The 16,415-nt window shown below is 52.2% G+C and overlaps 6 protein-coding genes across 6 annotated transcripts; 4 read left to right on the forward strand and 2 right to left on the reverse strand.

Annotated features, from left to right (window-relative positions):
* Nucleotides 1-1,615: 1,615 nt before the first annotated feature.
* On the forward strand, nt 1,616-2,566 carry LTHEOB_9590 (Diaminopimelate decarboxylase; the record flags this gene model as incomplete). The annotated part of the gene is made up of 3 exons (XM_035519194.1): nt 1,616-1,940; nt 1,994-2,356; nt 2,418-2,566. The coding sequence occupies 3 exons, from the start codon at nt 1,616-1,618 to the stop codon at nt 2,564-2,566; spliced, it is 837 nt and encodes a 278-aa protein (XP_035368817.1).
* A 745-nt stretch (nt 2,567-3,311) lies between these two features.
* LTHEOB_9591 (Six-bladed beta-propeller -like protein) lies at nt 3,312-4,265 on the forward strand (the record flags this gene model as incomplete). The annotated part of the gene is made up of 1 exon (XM_035519195.1): nt 3,312-4,265. One exon carries the CDS (start codon nt 3,312-3,314, stop codon nt 4,263-4,265), a length of 954 nt encoding a protein of 317 aa, XP_035368818.1.
* A 2,508-nt stretch (nt 4,266-6,773) lies between these two features.
* On the forward strand, nt 6,774-8,396 carry LTHEOB_9592 (Carboxylesterase; the record flags this gene model as incomplete). Its single annotated transcript, XM_035519196.1, has 1 exon — nt 6,774-8,396. One exon carries the CDS (start codon nt 6,774-6,776, stop codon nt 8,394-8,396), a length of 1,623 nt encoding a protein of 540 aa, XP_035368819.1.
* Nucleotides 8,397-8,896: 500 nt separating this feature from the next.
* Nucleotides 8,897-9,634, reverse strand: LTHEOB_9593 (Endo-beta-xylanase; the record flags this gene model as incomplete). The annotated part of the gene is made up of 2 exons (XM_035519197.1): nt 8,897-9,296; nt 9,369-9,634. The coding sequence occupies 2 exons, from the start codon at nt 9,632-9,634 to the stop codon at nt 8,897-8,899; spliced, it is 666 nt and encodes a 221-aa protein (XP_035368820.1).
* Nucleotides 9,635-10,329: 695 nt separating this feature from the next.
* On the reverse strand, nt 10,330-12,102 carry LTHEOB_9594 (L-amino acid oxidase protein; the record flags this gene model as incomplete). The annotated part of the gene is made up of 1 exon (XM_035519198.1): nt 10,330-12,102. One exon carries the CDS (start codon nt 12,100-12,102, stop codon nt 10,330-10,332), a length of 1,773 nt encoding a protein of 590 aa, XP_035368821.1.
* A 1,475-nt stretch (nt 12,103-13,577) lies between these two features.
* LTHEOB_9595 (uncharacterized protein) lies at nt 13,578-15,807 on the forward strand (the record flags this gene model as incomplete). Its single annotated transcript, XM_035519199.1, has 3 exons — nt 13,578-13,800; nt 13,858-15,707; nt 15,766-15,807. The coding sequence occupies 3 exons, from the start codon at nt 13,578-13,580 to the stop codon at nt 15,805-15,807; spliced, it is 2,115 nt and encodes a 704-aa protein (XP_035368822.1).
* Nucleotides 15,808-16,415: the final 608 nt, after the last annotated feature.

Here is a 16,415-nt window from a genome sequence, read left to right on the forward strand (position 1 = left end):
ATCACGTTCTCACTGGGTTGACGATGACCTGAGGATCCGGGCTGGCATTGAAATTGCACCATCCGAGAAAGTAAGGCACCAGGGATCAGTGGAAGTCAGGGTAGACAATGATCAGAGTCTGCCATCAGGCGTAGTAGGAGTGGATCAGCTTCGTCGGGAGTCGGTTACCACAACAAGTACTCGTGTGGAAGTGTCGCCGTATCTCAGAGTCACTGCAAGCTTCGTTCAGCTTCAGATTATCCATGCCGATTATCCCGGAGCATTTCGAGGCCGGTTCCAATCACCACGAGAGCAAAAAGCCAAGTACTTTGCCGTTCTGAACGCCCCAAATGGCGTCTCGTACTATTCTCCCTTCTTCCTCTGCGGCCGGAAAACCAGTGAAGAGGAAAGAGACTTTGGCCGACGCGTCTCCACTCAAAGCACCTGGAGAGGCATGATTGCTGCATACACCCCTGAGGTCCACCTTAGACCACTGTCGGACCCTGATTCGTCTAGTCGAGTGGTTTCCAATATTCCGGCTGCATTCGTAATCGTATCAGAAGAACGCGACGGATTCTCACAGCGAATCGGCGACGTGGACCTTTGCTGGCTATATACCCCCCGTCCATTGTCATCGGAACCGGCGGAACATGTTGAAAGAGCTGTCTCTGGACTGGCGAAGACTTTTGAAAGTATACGGATTGGGTAGAACTCACATGTGCGCATTGGAGGGAATGTCAACACAGTAGGGATGAGTGATTGGTAGAAAGCAATGTCTCCTTGGTTCTGAGAAGTAGCCAAAAAGAGGCTCAACGTTCGAGTGGCTTGACGGCACATTGCCGAACACGAGTGATGTGCGGAGTATGTGCTGGAAATCAACGCCACGTATAACGCTACATGCCCAATACGGTCTAGGTCCTTGCAAAACAATCGACCGAGGCGAGATTCCCGCACGGGACGAAGCGCCAAGCGAGGTGGGTAATCCGGAGTTGACCTAAAAATTTCATGCGTTGGCCATCCGCTCAGGTCGAGACGGGCCATCCCGCATGTCCGTCAGGCACAGTCAGGTACTACCTTGCTCTATTTGGGAACAAGAGCCGGTGTCAACGGTTCTGGGATGCTCGCGTTGCCACATTGCGGGCAAAGCTGTTTGCAGCTAGCGGCCACTACATTCCAGGGTTCACAGCCAAGCATTGGGGTCCAAGCATGGCGTGACCATCCCCCGCAGTGGCTTCGATCCAGCGTTGCCTCTCACCTCAAGGTTTGGGCTCACCCTGAGGCTCAAATCAGCAGGAAATCTCCGGAAGCTTGGCCTACTATGCCGCCTGGCATGAAAACACACACGGCTATTTTTAAACTATCGTTCGGTCCCTGGGCGGCTGCTGGTTTCACTAGCTGCCCGATCCACTCTAGCCGGTTTTGATGCGCGCACAGGCTCCGTATATGCGCGCGGAATATCGTGAAACTCAACCAGGAGAAATGCCTGCTAGCGCCGGCGATTCGACATCGGTTATACGAATGTAACCGTCGAGAAACAATATTTAATAGGGGACTACACCGATGAAGAACATGATCCTCATCGCCGTCATTCGTTAGCGTAAAACCTTTGTAATTCTCAACACTCGCTGCAGACAATATGCACTCGTCGACTACATTCGCCACCGCTGCCTTTGCGGCCATTGGAGCTGCTGCCGCCGCTACTGTCCCGGACCTCACCGATTTCAGTGGTGATGTCGGCACTTTTGACGTCACTGCTACCAGCGGCCCGGCCGACGGCATCAGCTGGGCCAATTTCACCATTGAAAACGCCAAGCTCGGTGCCAGCGCCAACTGCAACTGGCAGTACAACTTTAACGGACCGAACCCGAACATCACGCTCGGAACCAAGACAAAAGTTGTCTTGTTCGTGACTGAGTGCGACACGCCTGATTTTGCCGTGTACTGGGGCAACTCGAGCGAGTGTGAGTACCTTTCTTTCCTCTGATCTTTTTCCTTGAAGCTCACGCTCTACCAGCTATCAAGATCGACTACAACACGACTCTGACCGGCCGCCCTGTCACCATCGATGCCTCTGGAGGCCTGCTGCTCAACGCGCAGGAAAGCGTCTCCGCCGCTGTCGATATCGACGAAGTTGATCTCCTCGACAACACTGGCTCTGACGAGGAGCCGAGCCAGTACGGCTACTGGGACATCACGTACCGGAACTTCACCAGCAGTGTGCAGGAGGGCTACAAGTCCGAGGACTTCACGTTCCAGTACAGCGGTGGCGGCTACACCAGCTGCTTCAAGACGACGACCGAGGCGGGTGCTTCGCCGAACAGGTTCTGCACTGGCGACCTGAACGCCCAGTTTGACACCGCCGTGGTGCCTGAGAGATGTAAGAAGACCAGCTTGAACCCACGTCCGTGATTCGTCAGTTTTGCTAATTTCTTTGACAGCTGTCTCTGTCAATTCGACCGTTGAGCTTGATGGTACCAACACTACCCTCATTGGTACTGCACCCATCAGGGGCGTTTGCTATATCCAGCCGGGTGGACTTGTGTGCGAGGATCGGCTCCGCGTGCAGGTTTCTCAGGCTACCGCTTGAGAACTCTACTGAGCCTGTTGTTGAAGTTCACTCTCTAAAAGGAAATTCTTACTTCTCTATGCTAAGAAAAACAGTAATGAAAGGAGAGTTGGAGTTGCTGGGGGGAAAAGCGCCCATTACTAGGCTTAAAATATTTCGTAATGCTGTTCCGTCTTTACGACCGGAACAATGCGACTAATGTTCAATGTTATTCAAACACAACCAAATGATCTTTGTCAATGCACATGTGACCGGCTACCGATTCATCGTGAAGCAACTAGTGGAATGGCTCTTTACCTTCATGTTGTCACCTGGGACAAACAAACATTTTATTCTGTTGCTTCCGAATGTTCTCCCACGTAGCCATTTTTGTTCTTTATTTCCATTCCTGGACGAAGAAGCAAGTCAATCCATCCTGTTATCAGTGGTGTCGTTCGCGTGATTGGCTTTTGAGTAGTACATGCCCTCGGCGTTAAGCATCAGTAAGTGCTCGGATATAACAACCGCGAGCCAACTGCGCAATATAGCCCCGACCAAACAAGGTTCGGCATTTTCTGTCCCTTGCATATCTCGTTTTTCTCTAACTCTTGAGGCTCGGTAGTACAAGTGTGTTACTTGGCACACCCTGCTTAGGAAGTCCATCAACGCTTGGCATGATTATCTGAATCATGCTAAAGACAAAGCTATGGTGGTTCAGGAGTATAAAGCGTCCACACACCTTAGAGTAAATTGAACCTTATCCCCAATCCCCTCGTGTTCCCGAAGAATGAGAAGCAAAATGTTCCGAACTCCCTTGCTTCTTACGGCAGCTATCGGTTTCTGTTGCGCGGAGACCCTCCTCGCCACCCGCGAAAGCTCTCTCACCCAGGTCCATCAATTTGCCAACGGAACCTCGGTCGAAAACCTCGCTGTTCGGACCAATGGCAATATCCTCATCACCCTTTTGTACGAAGCGGAAATCCACGAAGTCAACCCGACACAGCCAGGCTCTGGCAATACAACCAAGCTCGTCCACTCCTTCGATGGCAGCACTCGCGTCAACGGCATTTCGGAACTGTCTCCAGACGTCTTTGCGATCAGCGCCAACCATGACACCATCTGGACCATGGACCTCAACGGTGGCGGAGATGCCCAGGTGTCAAAGGTGGTGACGATACCCGATGCAAGCTTCCTCAACGGCGTCGCGACACTTGACGGTGCTGCGGGTACCATCCTCGTGGCTGATTCGACTGCCGGCGTGATCTGGCTTGTCGACACTACAACAGGCGAGTTCAGCGCTGCTCTTCAGGATACGACCATTGCTCCCCCGACCAACTCCTCCTCCGGCGGTCTCTCGCTCGGTGCGAACGGGGTGAAGTATCGCGACGGGTACGTGTATTACACGAACACGGGAAAGAAACTCTTCTGTCGAGTGGAGATAGATCCCACTACAGGAATGGCGACAGGTCCATATGAAACGCTCGTTGGGGGGTATGCGGGTGATGACTTTGCGCTTATCGACGACGCAGCTTTTGTGGCGAGCGGAGGCAGTAACGCGATTGAAAAGATCTTCTTCAATGGTACCCAGGAACTCGTTGCTGGTGGATCGGGCTCCACTGATGTTGTGGGAGCTACTTCTGCAATGTTTGGGGCGACAGAAAATGATGCTGATGTTTTGTACGTAACGACTTCGGGTGGAGGCGTTGGTGGCGGCAAGGTCGTGGCCATCAGAATTTCGTAGTCTTGAGTCTCGTTGGGTATGACTGGCGCGAGGCCGTACAGGAGGCACAGCACACACCAGGGATGAACAGCTTTGACGCAACTCAATTGTACGCCTGCATCTCCGCATTTGCATCTTTCAGCACTCCTTCCTGTATAGCATGGCTCTAGCTTATTAGGGGAATCGACGTCCAAAACTACCGGTGTCTCCAGCCTCCAGCAAGCCACCTCCACAGCTCGCGCCGCCCTACCCGAGCGCGGGGTTTCTCAACAAGGATTATCCGGCAGGATCCCGCAGCACGCCAGTCCACGAGCTGCGGGGTAGGACATGGCTATTAGCAATACGGGACGGAAAAGCAGGCGGCGTCGAGCGCCGGAATAGACGGTCTGCAAGTCGGAATGCCGACGTTCACTGCCGATGACGATCCGAGTCCGATGTCGCAACTTTGGGAAAGATTTCCGGATAACATTCTTCCGGTCCCAGACAATGAAAAGACTGTCGACACATGGAGATGAGACCTGGAGTGCGGTCCGCCCCATCCTTTCCGTATCTTGCCTGAGGCAACCCGCCGCGGGACCCAGCTACGAAGCTTGTGTTTAGAGCTTATTCCGACAACGACCAATCAATATGTCCTCTGCCGTAGACGGCTCTGGCAAGGAGAGCAGTGCAGCCGCTATTGAAACGCCTGCGGAAGTTGAGCCCCAAATTCCTTCGCCTCCTGCCGACCCGCCAGACGGGGGCTTACTGGCATGGCTGCAAGTGGCTGGATGTTTTGCCCTCTACTTCAACCACTTGTAAGTGAGATTAGCTTCATGACGTCAGGTGAATCACTAATGATTGCAGGGGGTTGCTTAATAGTTTCGGCGTCTTCCAAACATATTATGAGAATCATCTCCAGGGTTCGTCGCCTTCTGCAATTTCCTGGATCGGATCGGTTCAAGTATTCTGCCTCATGTCTATCAGTGTTTTTGTCGGGCCACTGTATGATGCAGGGCATTGCAAAGCACTGCTTATCGCGGGTACTTTTCTCGTGACCTTCGGGTTCATGATGACGAGTGTTTGCAAGACTTACTGGCAAATACTCCTCGCCCAGGGCATCTGCATGGGTCTCGGTACATGCTGTCTGCAAATACCATCCATTGCAGTTGTTCCGAAATACTTCGTGAAGCGAAGGGCCCGGGCAATGGCCTTGGCCACTGTTGGTAGCAGCCTCGGCGCAACCATTTATCCTCTTATGTTCCAGAACCTCCAACCACGGATCGGCTTTGGATGGACTGTACGCATCATGGGATTTATTTGTTTTGCTATGTGCTCTTTCGCTATATTCGTCATCCGACCGCGTCAAGCAGCCCGAATCTCCCCGAAAAAGACCTTCTCCCCCGGACGGTTCATCGATCGGACTGCACTCAAGGAACGCACTTATATCATATACACGATTGCGATCTTCTTCAGCAATGTCGCATATTTCGAGCCCATCTTCTACCTGCAGAGCTACGCTTTGGAACACGGTATGCGAACGAACAACCTCGCCAACTACCTGCTTTCGATTTTAAATGCCTCTTCGATCCCGGGCCGCATTGTTCCCTCGTTTGTGGCCGACAAGATTGGTTCCTTAAGATGTTACATTATGATTTCAGCTCTCAGTGGCGCCAGTATACTCTACTGGATCAGTGTGACTAATACTGCTGGGAATGTTGCATTTTCTGTTCTCTACGGGTTCTTCTCAGGTGGTGTTGTCTCGCTTGCCCCAGTGGTTCTAACACAAATCACCTCGGATTTGAACCTTCTTGGTACACGGCTTGGTATGGTTTCCGTATTGAAGGGAATTGGTTCTCTTATTGGCCCACCTATCTCTGGTGCACTTCTTAAATCCACCGGGAACTATTTGGGTCTGCAACTTTTCGCTGGATTATCTCTGATGGTCACGGCTCTATTTTCGTTGCTGTTAGATTTCACTATTCATAAGTAGAGAGTAACATACGATAGCCAAAGAGAAGTGGGAGGTAATAAGCATATATACGTAACACTCAAAACTCGGACCCATCAACGTGGTCTTCAAACTCACCCATGTTGCCCCTTGCTCACATCGTCTGCTCTCCTATGCTCCTTCAATCAGTCTTCATTCACACCACTGTTAGCTAATTTGAACGGAGCAGCATCGTATGTTTTACATATCCGAGGCCATCCCGAGAAATTCGGCATCGAACATCGAGATGGTGCTGTTTGTTTGGCCTCGAAACAATATGCAAGGAACGGTTTCTCGGCAGGAATCAAACTGAACAGACTAATCCAATTCTAGATTGGACCTACTTGTTAAAGCATCAAGATTCGTCAGTTGTCGTCGTCACCCCCCGTTTGAGGAAAGGGATATGCATATCGGTGGTCGGCTCCGAGTTGGGTTCGGACATAAGGTTAATAAGTATACAGTTAGTCAGTAGCTACTTGTCTGTCATATAAGTATAGTTAGGAACCACCTATCTATCTATCCCACAGTCATTCGTTCACAGCCTTTCGTACCTACACAAAAGGATGAAAGGAACATTCGTTACAACCATAAGTGTGGGCCTGGCACATGGTGTGCAGGCCGCCCTCTACGATCAAGTCATCGAAACCAAATACGGCCCAGTCCAAGGCATCCCGGCCTTTTCCAGCCAGCCGATCACCAATATTTCCAACTGGGCGGATATCACGGTCTGGAAAGGCATCCCCTTCGCCGCTGACACGTCGGGTGCCAACCGTTGGCGTCCGCCGCAGAAGCATGCGGCATGGAACAACACTCTGCAAACCAACGCATTCGGAGATGTCTGTCCGCAAGGAACCTCCTTTGGCGGTCCCACCAAGCGTCAGACGACGTCAGACACCACTACAACCACCAGCGAGAACTGTCTCAACCTGAACATCTGGACCTCAGCCAATTCCACTGACGAGAAACGTCCTGTGATGCTTTGGTCTTACCCAGCAGGAGGCTCAGCCGCCGCATCAATGTTCGACGGCGGCGGCATGGCAGCCAAGGGCATCGTCTTCGTGAACTACAACCGCCGAGACGGGCCCATGGGCTGGCTCGCGCACCCGCAGCTCAACGAAGAAATGTCGCGGGAAGTGGGCCGCAACGTCTCCGGGAACTGGGGCATGCTGGACGAGTTCGCAGCGCTTCAGTGGGTCTACGACAATATCGCGTCCTTTGGCGGCGATCCCGAGCGCATCACCGTCGCGGGACAATCGGCCGGGTCTGCGGCAACTTACCACATGGTAAACAGCCCGCTAACCGCGGGCCTCATCAAGGGCGCCATCGTCGAGAGCGGCATCCGCTACCCGCGCGACCCGCTCTGCTCGTCGCTCGCAGAGAACTACCGGAACATGTCGACGGCGCTGGCTGCCGGCGTCAGCTTCATGGAAAGCTTCAACGCCACTTCCGTCGACCAGCTGCGCCAGCTCCCGCTCGACACGCTCAACAGCGCGTCCGGCAGCTGGGGCGCCGTGCTGGACTATTGGGCCATCCCGGACACGTACTGGAACACGATGCACAACGGGCCTGCCAACGACGTCCCGCTCATCACGGGCAACACCAAGGACGAGAGCGGCGCCGAGCTGCCCATCAACATTACCGTCGCCGAGTACGTTGCTGACCTTCAAGAGCAGTATGGCGACGACGAGCTGGCGCAGCGCTTCCTCGCGCTCTACCCGGCCGCGAACGCTACGCAGGCCGGCATGTCGTTCAACGCGCACTACCGCGACACCTCGCTCGTGTCCTCCTGGCTGTACGCCAACGGCTGGGACGCGAGCCCCACCACCAAGAGCCCTATCTGGACTTACTACTGGGACCACGCCCCGCCCGGCCAGGACCGCGGCGCTTTCCACATGTCCGAGATCCCCTACGCGCTCGACAACTTGTACGGCACCGACTTCCCCTGGGAGGACGAGGACTTCGAGATTGCGCGGAAGATGTCGGCGTACTGGGTCAACTTTGTCAAGACGCAGGATCCTAACGGTCATGGGGGTGCGGGAGAGGATGGGTTGGTGAGGTGGGAGGCGAATTCGCGGGGGAAGAATGTGACTATGCGCTTGGGCGATGGATGGGGGGAATGGCCCTTGGCTAGCCCGGCGCAGATTGAACTGTTGGAGGAGTTCTTTGCAACCCAGCATGCCTATTAGGGGAATGTTTTGATTGCCTGCATTTGATCTACGACAAGGGTCTCGAATAGGGCAGCGATGCGGTTTGTTGTTGAAATGGTTGTAAATATTCTGGTCCATTCATGTAGAATATAGCACTTCGCGCTCTCAGATTACCCGGCTCTCGCTTAGCCCTTTTTCAACAATAATACTCAAGAAATATCACATAAAAATGTTGATGCGCATCCGGAGCGCTGCGCTGTAGGTGCAGAGAGACCTACCCGGCGATCACCACGTTGCAAAAAGGGTCAGTAGCGTTGCGGGAAAGAATGAGCCGCGTTAGCTCGAATTCTGCGTATGTACACGAAGACCAATCAACATCCCTCTGCCTATCAATACGGAAGTTCTCGGAGGGCACTGATGCACCAGTGCAACGGTCAAGCCTCCGCATGAAAATGAGAGAATGCTCCGAAAAGCAGCCAACATCCACCTCACCACATACAGCGGAAGACCAGAAACCAACCGTCCTCGACCGCCTTCGCTTACTGCACGGTGATCGTGGCCGATCCGCTGCTCTGGTAGCCCTCGGTAGCGACGATCTGGTAGTCGAAAGTGCCCAGGTTAAGGCCAACGGCGGCCCAGGCATCGAAGTGGTTCTTGGTCGTCACGGTGCCGCCGACGCGCTTGGACTGGCGCACGGACCAGTACTGCTGGAAGGTCTGGGTGCCGTCGATGCTGGGCGCGTTGGTGCGGGTGCTGACGTAGATGTCGTAGGTGCCGCCGTCCGACGTGACCGTGCCCTTCTTGGTGCCGCCGGACCCCGGGTTGTACGTGCCGTACGACTCGACGATGTAGTACTCCACCAGCGGGTTGCGCGACCAGCCGTACACGGCGAGGTACGAGTTGCCGTTGGGGTTGTAGGTGCCCGAGTAGTTGATCGTCCTGCGTTTGATTGCGTCAGAATTTCGTTTTTTGAGAAATTGATTTGTTTTGGGGGGGTTTTTTTTTTCTTACCTAGCGCTGCCCGTCTGCCATCCCTTGCCGCCAACCCAGTTGCCGGCGTTGCCGGACCACGTCACGCTGTACGAACCGCCAGCGCCGTTGGTGTAAGTCACCTGGCCAGCACCGTCGGTCCAGAAGGAATAAAAGTAGCCGTTGTGCGTGCCGGTGCCGCTTGGCGTGTTCTGCCTCGCGATCAGCTCGCCCGCCTCAGGGGTCGGGGCGGAGAAGACGCTGGCAGCGGCGGTGAGGGTGAGAAGAATCGACTTGAAGGAGACCATGATGATTGCGATTGTTTGACTTGAGTTTTGGTGGTTATTGTTTTCCGGAGCTGGATTCCCATTCCCTTATATATCCAGACATATTCGCCATCACGACAGTGGAAGGTGATGTTTCGCCGGTCAGGTGTGTTTCAAACAGCCAAGAAACTTCCAAGTACACGCCTACCGTTTTCTGACACAGGGAGAGTGACACGTTGATTCTACCGTCGGCTAAATGAAGCTTGGCGCCCTTAAATAAGAAATATTGCTGTAGCCTCCTCATGCAGTTGCTGGGGCCCAGACCTGTTTAAGCGACTTGGCTGCCCGCCGTCGCCAGATGTGGTGTTTGTTTTAGCTGCACAGTGTTCTCATACATGCACTTAATTTTCTCCACTCGGGCCGTCCTTCCCACCCGTACCCCGTATAGCCTTATGCCCCGCAATCGGTCTGCAGGAACACTGACGTGCATCTTAGCCTAAAGGCAATCCCCAGCGCGCACCTAATAAATATATAGAAAGATGTCATAGGATCGTAAGCCAACAATTTGTCTGAACACAACTTCAAACAGCCTGTCGTACAGTCAACCCATCGGCTAAAGCTATATTGTTGCGGGGTCGTACGAGCTTCGAACTCTGGCTCAATGGGTATTGCAATGCAAAGAGGCTTTGTAGTAGAGGATGAATAGAGTATTATGGCAACAACAACAACAAGGCTAATTACACATTGATCCATCTTCCCATCCACCGCTGGTTCAGCTCCTTAGCCTCCTCAATCAAACCGAGCTCGAGCAGCAGCTGGACAGACCCTCGCACTGACGAGTACAACGATGAACTAATCCATGCATGAGTCGGCGCTGTGTGCTCGCCAATGAAAATCGTGTTGTGCTCAGTCTGATGATACGCCGGGATGTACAGCTTGTGCTGCTCAACGTCCGGCCTGCACCATGCCGTTGCTGTGTGCTCATCCTGCAACCAACACAGTCTCTCATAGTCTCCCGTGTACAGTTCTCTTGCTTGCTCTCCATGAAGATCCACGACCGCGTCCAAAACCGTCTGCACGTGCTCCTCGTCCGAGAAACTGGTGAATCGGTCACTCCAATCTCCACCACGATAGTGCATAATCAACCCAGGCCGGGTTTCATTGATCCCATACACAGGGTAGTACAATGCTCCGACAGAAGCGCTGGGCGGGGTTGAATAGCCGCCGAAAATAGGACGTTCTCCCTTCTCCCAGAAACGCTCCGAGAAGAGCAGGGCAACCTTGCAAGCTGACTTGAACCGAAGGCCGGCTTCACTGATGGCTCGGCCAAGAACAGAAGAGAATTTTGGCAGGTCCATGAAGCGGGTCATGGTAAATGGAACAGCCATGATCGTGTAGTCGTAGTCCTTGGATTCGAAAGTCCTATTGGTGACACTCGGGTACCACGAGAGACGCGTGCGAGTCCGGCCATCGGAGCCTTGCACTGTCTCAAGCTTCCTGACCTTCCGGTTCAAAGTGAGCCTGTCGCGAACGTGCGGCAAGAAGGCATCGGAGAGCCGGCTGAATCCGCCGTCAATGCACTTCCACTCAGTTTCTCCCAGAGCGCTCTCGCCTCCATCCTGAGCCAGATTGGAGTTGTGATGCAGCTCGTCCCAGAAAACGTCGTAGTCGGTTGCTGTCCAGATGGCATCCGTGACGTTTTCGCTGGCTTTGAAGACGTTCCGCATCATGGACTGCTCGCTCCAATCGTCCAGTCCATCTTCCATGGCTTGCTTGTGAGCACGCCAGACGTTCCGCTGAATAGACTTGAGCGTCTCCTTCCGCTTGAGGATGGCGTCCATTTGCTGCTTCGTGCTTTTGTACTCTTCGGATGTCAACGGCGCTGGCTTACCGAGACTGGAGTTGGCAGCGATCTCCGCACGAGTCGGGATGCTTCCATCCGGATGTCTTCCAGTGCCCAGCGCGAGCAGCTCATTCGGATGATGCTGGATCCAGGGAATAAAGTCGATCTTCCACTCCGAGTTGTTCCCGTTCATGTTGTTGAGTATGTCGGCCAGCTGCCACACCATGCGATGGTCGGTGTATTCGAGTGTTTCGCCGTCTTTGTACGTGATACTGTAAGGCAGTCTCATGGGCCCCATTTCGGCCCATTCGTCGGTCCCGCCCACATAGCGAGTCCTGAATCGGCCCCCGACACGGTCGCTGGCCTCGATGATCTCCCAGTTGTGAAGACCGACGCTCTCAAGCATGAGCGCCGTGGCCAGGCCGGAGATGCCTCCGCCGACAATCGCAATGGAAGTGTCTTTTCCTGGTGTAGAGGACGTGCCGTTTATCTGGTTTCCATGAGAAGGGATCGCTGCAACACCTTCATACCAAGTTCCGAGGGCGTCGAAGTCCTGCAGCAGGGGCGTCCCGGTGTTGACTTGCACGGGCTTCGCGAAGGCTGTCAAAGAACAAGCAGCCACAAGCACGATAGAAGCCATGACGTGTGTGCCCGGCGCGGAAGCCATTTTCCCTGAAAGGTCTCGAGAGGGCTTAGGAATTTGTTGCTGGTGTGGTCACTGTACTTGATTCTCATACTTATGTCTACGAAAATTTATACCTTGATGAGCCTCACCGTAGGATGTAGAAAGGGACTATGATGTCCGGCTGTTGATCTCTCCATTTGGGAGCCCATCAGGCCCTCTATTGGATGGATTTCTTGCATCTCGCCGAGCATAGCACTTAGATGGCTAGGCGGGATTTCCACAAAATATTCCGTTAGGGAAGGTGTATATGCGATACCCCACCAGCAATCTGGAGCCACCGGAGTTCTTAAAATTTGCTCTCCCCACATCTTGAAAGAGTGGTGTTAGAGTTTTACGTAGCGCGGTGAGCTTTCACTTACCTTGATGTCCTGGCGTTCATTATCCGGTAATGATCGTCGCCAGACAGAGGAAACTGCCTCACTGTTTGGATTTAACATCAACATACCCAGGCTCAGGATACTTTGTCTTGCAAGAGCATACCCTTATTCAGAGTGCATGCGTGACTCGCAGTGATTTCTTCTGCCGGTCCAATCCTTGATTGCGCGTAATCGTCTGTGCGTTGCTCTCTGTTGCTATACATACATCCGCTCAGTATCTACCCGGAAGATACATCGCAGTGTATAACTGTGCATGGGTTCTTCGATGAGAAAAGCTTAGAAGAACCAGTGAATGGGCATATTCGTACAAAGATAGCTTGATTAGCGTCTTGGATGTACATATATGGCCGTCAAGTCCCGCAAGCCACGAGGAGCTATGAACAGAGCATTTGACCCTACTGGGCAAATAAGCGGAATTACCGACTACTCTCATCAAAGACAGCCCTTGCATCTTATTTGAGGCCTTCCTGTATCCTGGTGACTTAAAAGTTGTTCAGATACAACGCATTCATGTACTCAATACTTGCCTTAACAAGATTGGCTGGATGAAGGAAGTCCGTAGAGCGGCAAGTGTCACGGTGAATTGTTTGCTGTAGGAATATCGCACACTCAATGGCTTCGGTTGAGTATTGGGGGCTCACAAGAGTTTGTGCCAAGTTACATTTCCACCAGTCGCGAGTTACACATGAACTGTGGATTCTGTAGTATGGAAGCGCTTAGAAATTCCACCAAAACCCCGCTCATTCACCAGACATCTCTCCAGCTGTCCCAGCCTACTCTTCCAGCCAGCACAGATTGTTCAAGTTCTTCTGAGTTCAAGAGCTTTCCTCACCCTCCAAACCACCCTTCCCCAACCGAGAAGCACACACAGAACTGGTACCACGAATATCCCGGCTCCCGTACATTGTCGTAGCGATGGAGGGAATTGAGAAGAAGAAACGCAAAGGGAAGACCAAGAGCAGGCTTCATCGATCTCTATGTGAATGGCTGCGAGATAAACGAGGGGAAACCCCTACTTCAGCCAGGCCCGAAAATTCTGTCCAGGCAGCCACAGGCTCGTCCTGCGATGCCTTGTCAACTATGATGCCGAACGGAAATGGAAATGAGTTGGCGAATACCACATCAGCTCCTACCACGGCAAGCTATGGTGCTCAACAGCTTCAGTCGACAGGCCTGCAGGGTGTTATTGAGCCCACTCTAGTTTCAAACAGGATATCTTTGTGGGATCGCGCATATGATGCCCTCGCAGCTGAAGATCCGAATCTCGTTGAGGAGTATAATGCCGTGCTCTGTCTTCCCTCAGGTAAGAACTATGTACCCACTGCATGATGGAGGGATTGACAATTTTGAACCATTTCAGGTTCACATTCTTCCAAAGCCTCGCGACGGGATGCCCTCACATCAGCAATCCAAGACGGTATGCAGATGATTGACGACAAAAAGATCAAATACCGATTCCGAGGCGAGACTTTCGTTCTGGAAGATCAGGTCACCACGGCGATAGACATAGTACTTGCGGCGAAGAACGTCGTTTCCGCTGCTGTCAGTTCATCAGCGGAAGCGTCGCTTGCATGGGCCGGTGTCTGCCTCATCCTACCTCTCCTTACGAACCCCAGCACAGCGAAGGAGGCGAATGAAATCGGACTCGCCTACGTCACTGGCCGCATCAGGTACTATACTGCACTCGAACCGAAATTATTCCCTAGGTCAATATCCGACAGCCAGATGGTGACTGGCACCCCCCTTTACGAACTGGAGGTGCAAGTGATCGCGTTGTATCAAAATGTGCTACGCTTCCAAATCAAAAGTGTGCTGCGGTTTCATCGGAATGGCTTGAAAAACTGGTCGCGAGACGTCATCCAGTACGATGACTGGAAAGGCATGTTGGATCAGGTTAAGGATTCAGAAAACACAGTGTACAGGGGACTAACCGCAATTTCTACACTCGCACAATCCGAGGAGCTGGTCCAGCTGAACGAAGTGACCAAGAAAGTGGAGGGTCGCATCCTGCAGTTGCTTTCTGTTCAAAAAGAAAACATCAAGGTCGCAGAGGAAAATCGCAAAATCAATGCGGAAATCCTCAGGCGCCAAATCGAGGCGGACAAAGCTCGTCTCTCGAAGGACGAGCTTAATCGTCTGCAACTGTTCCATATTACCGACTACCAGCGATATAAGGATCGAGTCGAGGACCGCTTAGAAGGGACCTGCGAATGGTTCTTAGGTCATGAGAACTACGAAGAGTGGCTAAAGCACGACTCCAATCTGTTACTAGTATCAGCTGATCCAGGGTGCGGCAAATCAGTACTGTCGAAATTCCTCATTGACCACCAGTTACCGAGATCTGCCACTATTTGTTATTTTTTCTTCAAGGATCAAGACCAGAACACATTCAAACAAGCTCTCTGCTCGCTCATTCATCAGCTCTTGTGCAACAGCCCAGCACAGCTCCGTACTTTGGATAGAGTCACCAGCAATACCATCGAGATGCCGTCTGATCTCGAGAGTATATTCAAACAACTTCTGATTGAAAAAACGGAATACAAAGAGATGTTCTTTGTCCTCGATGCCTTGGATGAATGTTCTGAGGATGGCGTCGAAGAGCTAGTCGATCTTCTAAAAGCACATCGCTTGCATCAAATCAACAATGTCAAATTCCTGTTGACTGCCCGGCCTTACTATTGCATCACATCCAAATTTCGGGAGCTACAGGAAGAATTCCCGAAAATCAGAATTCCCGGCGAACATGAAGATCAGTCTCAAAAGATTAGCAAGGAGATCAACCTTGTCATCAACTATCGTGTCGCCAAGTTAGACTTGAAGAACCCCTTCAAAGACTACCTGAAACAACGGCTTCTGGAGATCCAACATCGAACGTACCTTTGGGTTCATCTGATATTCGAATACTTCAAGAAGCGTCTCATCAAGAGGACGGAAACTGCAATCGAAAACGCAATTCGTACTCTGCCTGAATCTCTTGATGATGCCTACGAAGCCATTCTCAGGCAAGGAAATGACCACAAGTTTGCGCAAAGAGCATTATCCATCATGCTTGCCGCATATCGCCCACTTTCAGTACGAGAACTCAACACCGCTGTCAATGTCACGAAAGAATCAAATTGCCTTGGAGATCTTGATCTCGAGGACGACGATGACTTTGAGAAACGACTCCGTGATGCATGTGGACTCTTTGTATCTGTCTACGGTGGGAAGGTTGATTTCCTACATCAAACTGCACGCCAGTTTCTGCTTGATACAAAAATGACGGCAGACCAAAGACGAGAGAATCATCAGGCCTGGAAAGGATCCGTGAAAGTTGAGCTTGTCCATGCTAGAATGACAGAGATATGCGTACGCTTTATCAACTTTCTGGACTACGCCAATATCTTTGGTTATGGAGCGATTGATGTGCGCCATGATCTCCCATCAGAGGGTAGGATACGAAGCTTCGGGAAAATTATGGATGACATCAACAGTTGGCTTTCAAAGCAAAATCCATTCATTTCATATGCGAGCCAATTCTGGATTTCTCATGCACGAGACGCAGAGAACCTCCCAGAGGCGGCAAGATGCGATTATGAGAAGCTGTGCAAAGATACCGGAAGCTTTGCTACTCGCACATGGGTGGTTCTATACCATTGGACTAATAATCATGGGTTGGTTTTCTGGTTGCGACACCCTCTACCAAGATGCTCCCCAGCGGGTTTGCAAGCCCGTTTTGGACATCTCAGTGCGCTGAAGCAAACAATTGAAGCCGGTAGTCTAACGGAAGAGGACAAGGACAACCACTTTTTCTCTCTCTTGGAGGGGGCATGCCAGGATGCAAGATGGTGTGAAGAAAGACACCGGCAGTCAACTGTAGACTTCCTTCTAAACCAAAGACCAAGGTACCCTACTGGAAATATTCAGATGGCACAACTA

This window comes from Lasiodiplodia theobromae (assembly GCF_012971845.1).
Source record: "Lasiodiplodia theobromae strain AM2As chromosome Unknown scaffold_32, whole genome shotgun sequence".
NCBI lineage: Eukaryota > Fungi > Ascomycota > Dothideomycetes > Botryosphaeriales > Botryosphaeriaceae > Lasiodiplodia > Lasiodiplodia theobromae.